The sequence below is a fragment of the Eumetopias jubatus genome, unplaced genomic scaffold (assembly GCF_037043125.1).
Source record: "Eumetopias jubatus isolate StellerSeaLion01/CBP00866 unplaced genomic scaffold, mEumJub1_p1.0 scaffold_7, whole genome shotgun sequence".
Classification (NCBI taxonomy): domain Eukaryota; kingdom Metazoa; phylum Chordata; class Mammalia; order Carnivora; family Otariidae; genus Eumetopias; species Eumetopias jubatus.
Genome location: NW_028274813.1, coordinates 72,420,920 through 72,426,919, shown reverse-complemented (window position 1 = coordinate 72,426,919; position 6,000 = coordinate 72,420,920). Strand labels below are relative to the sequence as shown.

The window sequence follows — 6,000 nt, the reverse complement described above, 5'->3', positions numbered from 1 at the left end:
AAAGCCCGGCTAATAGGGTCTTCCCTAACCCATTCAGTTTCAGCTAGAGGCAGAAAAGAAGGCAACACCGGAGGTGAGCTGGGTCTGGAAATTCTAGGCTAAGACTGAGAGAATATAAGTCTGGCTGACCTTGGAGAAATAAAAACATCCAATGTGAGAGATTCAAAAACTAAAAGTGATTTTCCTAATAGTTTACTAGAGAAGAAACCACCCCTGTGGCCACTAGAATTCTCTAAGAACTGTCGTTCAGGGAGAAAACTGTCTTTCAAGCATAGAAATGGCAAGCTCTTGTTTGAAAAAAGATAAAAAATATATGGGGGAGGACAGAAGAGAAACCATTGGTGACTTGGATTTTTTTGGTCAAGAAACATGGAAGACTGCATTTTCCATTAGGATGGTTTTTAAAAGGCTGTCTGTCACCAAGTAGAAGTCACAGTGTGTATAGCATACCACTCCCTGGTGAGCTTTATAGAGGAAGAAGAAGGAGGAAATTTAGCAGAGTACAGTGTTTTTGTACTGGGCAGAAACACTGTGCCTATTTCTGGGACAAACACGCTCGTCTTTGGGACTGGAACAAGACTCACCGTTATTCCCCGTAAGTCCTTTACCACTTGAGAGAAAGCCCTTAATCTAGAATGACCAGCTCTCACATCCCAGACACCTAATGAATTTCTAAATGAGCTTCCGTGTGTTAACCTGATAAGACTCTCCAGGGAGAAGGTCACCCTTACTTTCTTGGCTCTCACTGTAAGGCATGTTTTGTAAGAACAAAAATGGGAAATGTCAATTGTGGTGCCAAAACGAAGGCGAGGTATAAACACCGGACCAGTTTTAAGGTTCAGTTTATAAAATGCAACCCTTTCAGAAGGACCATTTCCAAGGCACATTTATTAGTTTGCGTCTAAACAGCACAATTGTCCAGTTAATTTGATTAATGTCAGTAGCTGATCCAGAGATTTAGGCACTTCCTTGAGAAACATTCTTTGTGCTCAAAATTGCCTGAATTGACTGTCACATTACCTAAATAACTGCCAGATCTGTTTTACTTTGTGCTGTATGGACTCAGCCTAATAAAAACAAATGCTGTTGTGTTTTTCCCCCCAGTCTGTCTCCTCTCCACACAGAAAGTTTCCTTCTATTCACACAAAGAAGAGATACCCAGCAAGCCATTTGACTTATTGCTGCTGCTATTTTGCATTTATATGACTCCTTTCCTTGGAAGAGATTAAGACACTTCATAGGACTTATTAGCTAAACAGATTGACAGCCTAATTAGAGAGAAGCAGATTCTTTTTTTTTTTCTTTAAAGATTTTATTCATTTATTTGTCAGAGAGAGAGAGAACACAAGCAGGGGGAGAAGCAGGCTCCCTGCTGAGCCGGGAGCCCAATGCGGGACTCGATCCCAGGACCGTGGGATCATGACCTGAGCAGAAGGCAGATGCTTAACCAACTGAGCCACCCAGGCATTCCAAGAAGCAGATTCTGAGTATCTTTTTGTGGCTGCTATTCCTGACCCCTCGTGTAGAACATTTGGTCAGATTGCTCTGTGATACAGGAATAAGAAAGGGGCTGATCTTCGTTTGTAGTGCGGGCCTTCTCAGCTGTACGTGAGAGATGTTACAGGAGGTAAGAACAGCACTAAATAGGTCAGGGCAACCGACAGAGCCAGGAACATTTCTTTCCCCTAGAACTCGCGTGTTCCCACAAAGCAGCGCATGACAGATTTTGACATCAGCTGTTGGTGGGTATCTACCCCTTTTTACTTGTCTCTTCAAACCCTATCACTCCAGGTCTGTTCCTTCCACCTCTAACTCCTTTCTCTCTCCTTGGATTCCTGGCTGCCCTGCCCCACCCCGGCACCAACCCCACCACACGCTGCCTCCGCCTGCCTCTTGAGTCTGTCCGTTGTATTTCTGAGGAGTTTCTTGGCGCCTTGAGTGATCCTCAGGTTGCTCAGGCACCTGAGGGAATCCTCCCTGAGGGCGGGCCCCAGCAGAGTCCCCGCCGAGGTGGAGGCTGCCGCCATGGGCTACACGAAGGCGGGAGCTGGGGGCCCCCCCGGATGAGGAAGAGCCTCTGGAGGAAGGTCTGCGTGGAGGAAGGAACAGCATGGTTTTCAGGAGACCTGAGTCTGAATCCTCTCCTCTCTGGAAGCAGTAGCTTCCACCTTGGGCTCTGAGACCCGTGTCTCCGAAGAGGTGGCAGGCTTTTTGTAGTCGAGTCAGCCACTGTGGACAGGCTTGGGGAATGTGCTGCATTTTGGGTCTGGCACTCAAGTGATTGTCACACCACGTAAGTGTCTTTTTTCATCTCTGTGCACTAGGATGTCTGCGAATCCTATCGAGGAGTTCTGTTTCATTCCCCCATTTCTCAGGGAGTTACTGAGCGTAGTTTCTGGATCTAGCTACACCGCCATTGACCGTTAAGAGGGTCACATTCAGTTTTAAAAAAATAACTTTCGCCGATTTCATTTAATGCGGCCGCTGACAGCCAAGGGAAATTAGCATGTCGTCGGAAGCTAATCGATGTGCGTTCACTGCCGTGGGGGAGGGACTGGCATTTCTTTCTTATCTCCCCACCCCCACCCCGGGCAGTGAGGCCCCAGCACTCAGTTGACCTTTTCCAAGCCTCTCCCTTCTGGCAGATTAAGTGGTCGTGTTTGCCAACTTCCTTGTGGAAGAACACACGAGACAGATATATTCTCCTTCAGTTTTCACTGAGAAATCTTTTTGTTAGTGATTTTGACAATAAATTTCAGCTAACATAGTCCCTCTTGCTCGTGTTCGTAAATGTCTTGGCTTGAACAAGCTCATTTCCCCCGGATTATTCAAAATGCGTTTTCCTGGTGTGACCCACTGCACTCCCACCCACCCTTCTATTTCCCCGATGCTCTCTAATAAGATACACAGGGTCACACATCATCAGACATATTTCACAGACGCAAAAGCCAAGGCACAGACAAGTTAAATAATTTAAATCAAACCCCAAAAGATCAGAACTGAGATGAGAGCTTGAGATTCCCTGTTTTCTTAGGGTGAATTATTTTGAGCTGTCATCTTTGTGAATTGAAAACAATAAGCACAGGCCATAGGAATGTGCAGGGGATGAAATTTAACCAAAACGAAAATGGACAGTGTCACCACATTGGTGTCTTAAATGTATCTCCAAATGTTTGCAGTTGGTAGTTATTTGGAGCCGGTTATTCGGTGCTTACTGGGCACCAGGGGGGTTTTTGTAGACCTCGGTATCACAGTGTCTACCAACAACAGACTCTTCTTTGGGGCTGGAACCAGATTACAAGTGTTTCCAAGTAAGTGCCGGAAACCAAGCAGCGATTTTGAAAAGATGTTTTTCTGTAAACAGCCAGCTTGCTTTGGTCCATCCTCAGGGTACTGCAGACCACACTGGACAGGGCCCTCGGTAGGGCTGTCCACGCCTCTGCCTGCCTGGTCCCCTGGTCTCGGGACTCCGTGTCTCACAGGTAGAACTCTCTGTAAACCAAATCAGCTTAATCTATATGTGAATACCATGGTTCTGACTAGAATCTTACCAGCAGTGAAAATAAGACACTAGAGAATCAGATGCATTACGACTCCAAACAAATGATCTGTTTCTCTCTTTAGCATTTTTATTTAAAACATCAGGGAAGGTGAAGCAAGTTCAACCTCGCCAATCTGAAAACTTTACGAATTATGCTCCTCTTATATGCAGAGAGACCTAGATTGACTTTGGATGTTTAGTCATTCAATTTCATCATCTGTGTGTGGAATCTGTAATGGGCAAGGGAATCAAATATAATTAAATGGGCAAATAATCTTCAGTAGTCAATATTCCTGCATTGTTTTATGTGCTTTGCTCTGGACTTTTTATCTGGGATTTATCTCTAATAGGCTCCCTGGAAGGACAGTGGAGGTTTTTGTTAAGGTTTTTGTGTCTGTGTGGATAGCAACTATCGGTTGATCTGGGGCTCTGGGACCAAGCTAATTATAAAGCCAGGTAAGTCTCAGAGATGCGCCTGTAAGGGAGAGGAGACACGAGTTGAATAATACACGAAGCCTAGCATGCAAATTATATTTTTAAGAACAATCCAGCTTGCTGGAGACAATGCACTCAACCCAGATGGAGTTTGCACTCCCAGTGAGAGGCAATGTCAGCCACCAACTCTCTTGTTTGGTCTAATTGCTTCCAGAATGAATAATATTTAACTAGCCCTCCAAGAGAGCAGAGCTGGGTTGTTAGGGAGTATCTGATTCCCTCTGATACAGTTAGAATGCTTTCCCAAGGATAGAACCAGCCTGATTCCACTGGAAGAGTAAATTCAGAGAAAAGAGAATGGTCCACAGTCAAAGACCAGTGGGTGAAAAGTAGTGTCCCTGCGGCCGTCCCCAGTCCTGGCCTCTGGCCGCTGTTTCATGTGGGAAGCAGATGCCCACAAAGCTTCCAGTCACTTGCTGGTGCATCACCTCAGGGTCCAGCCTTAGTGCAAGTCCCACAAGGATATAACTTAAAAGGCAGTATCAGGGCAGGTCAAGGGAATATGGAGGCCCAAGGGATGGCTGGCAAGTCAGCCTTTGCTGTGGTGGGTCTGAGGTGTGCTGAGCCTGAGAGACTAAGCCCATCCCCACCCCATCCCACCATGCCCCTTCCTGCGGATTCTTGTAAGGCTCTGAAAGGCTGTGTGAACTACAGGGGTGCTACAAACAAGCTCATCTTGGGGACCGGAACCGTGCTTTCCGTGAAGCCAAGTACGTGAGTAATGGGGTTCTGTGTCCAGGGCAAGCAAAGTAACAGCCACTCTGATGAAAAGGAGGGCTGAGGGTTGACCTAGTACCCCCACGGTCACCCCTTTCCTCCCATGATACAGCAGAGAGAGGGAAATGGTACGAATGCTGAGATAAATCCCGGGAGGGACAACTACTGTGGTAATGTTGGTCCCATGTGGAAGCTGCAGGCTCTCTGCTCTGTGAACCCCATTTCCAGGCCACATGTCAGCTTGGGTCACACCTGTACCTGGGTAGATACAGCCTCTGCTAACCTGTCTGTACAATGGTGTGTCAGCTCTTCTACCAGCCACATCTTCTTTTTTCTTTTTCTTCTAAAAGAGACTCCAGAGCTACAGTTGGGGAGATTGCTGAGAAGTCAGGCAGAACTGACCCAAGGAGGAGGCTTAGGGTAGGTTAGTTCGATTTTAAAACAGGGACCCTTGTAACACCTTCCCCATATTTCCCACATTTGCATTACCCTTTCATTTTCTCTAGAATTAGTCCTTTGGGTCTGTTCTGGACACCCATTGCTTCCAGGCTGAGAGGTCAAAACATCAGTTTTGAATTCTTTCTCTTCAAATCTGAAGAATAGGGGCGCCTGGGTGGCTCAGTTGGTTAAGCGACTGCCTTCGGCTCAGGTCATGATCCCAGGGTCCTGGGATCGAGCCCCGCATCGGGCTCCCCGCTCGGCGGGAAGCCTGCTTCTCCCTCTCCCACTCCCCCTGCTTGTGTTCCTGCTCTCACTGTCTCTCTCTCTCTGTCAAATAAATAAATAAAAATCTTTTTAAAAAATCTGAAAAATAAGCAAGTCACAGTCATGTTGGAGATAAAATCAGGTCTCCCTCTCTCCCCAGGTTTACAATTCTGTCACTCAGGCTCTACTTTTCACCAAGACCTGATACAGCTGTCTTAGATGCTCACCTTCTCTCTTTTCTTCAATACCTGACATATATTACCATCCAGCCAATGCTCAGCGTTGTGATAAAGGCACTCCCATGTGCTCTTATCCTTGCCTCTAGGATATGACCTTCCTTATAACAAAATAGGTTCACTTCTTCCATTTATTTCAGAACTGGGCTTTCTAAAAGTGTAGGAGATGGTGTGTCATAACACTCTGCCCTTGTCTGTCTAAAATATCATGAGTCCATGGTGGAACTTCGTTGGGAAACGATAGGACTGTTCACCTTTTATCACTCTTCCCTGGTGAAATATTTTCTTTGGCTACCACATAGACAC

At 46.2% G+C, this 6,000-nt stretch overlaps 1 gene segment (V, D, J or C); it reads left to right on the top strand.

The window, feature by feature from the left end:
- Nucleotides 1-2,506: 2,506 nt before the first annotated feature.
- LOC114217816 (T cell receptor alpha chain constant-like) overlaps nucleotides 2,507-6,000 on the top strand; it is a 45,693-nt gene continuing 42,199 nt past the window's right edge. The window contains 4 exon segments of the C gene segment in view: nucleotides 2,507-2,528; nucleotides 3,180-3,421; nucleotides 3,948-3,997; nucleotides 4,691-4,746. Coding sequence covers nucleotides 2,507-2,528; nucleotides 3,180-3,421; nucleotides 3,948-3,997; nucleotides 4,691-4,746 — 370 coding nt within the window.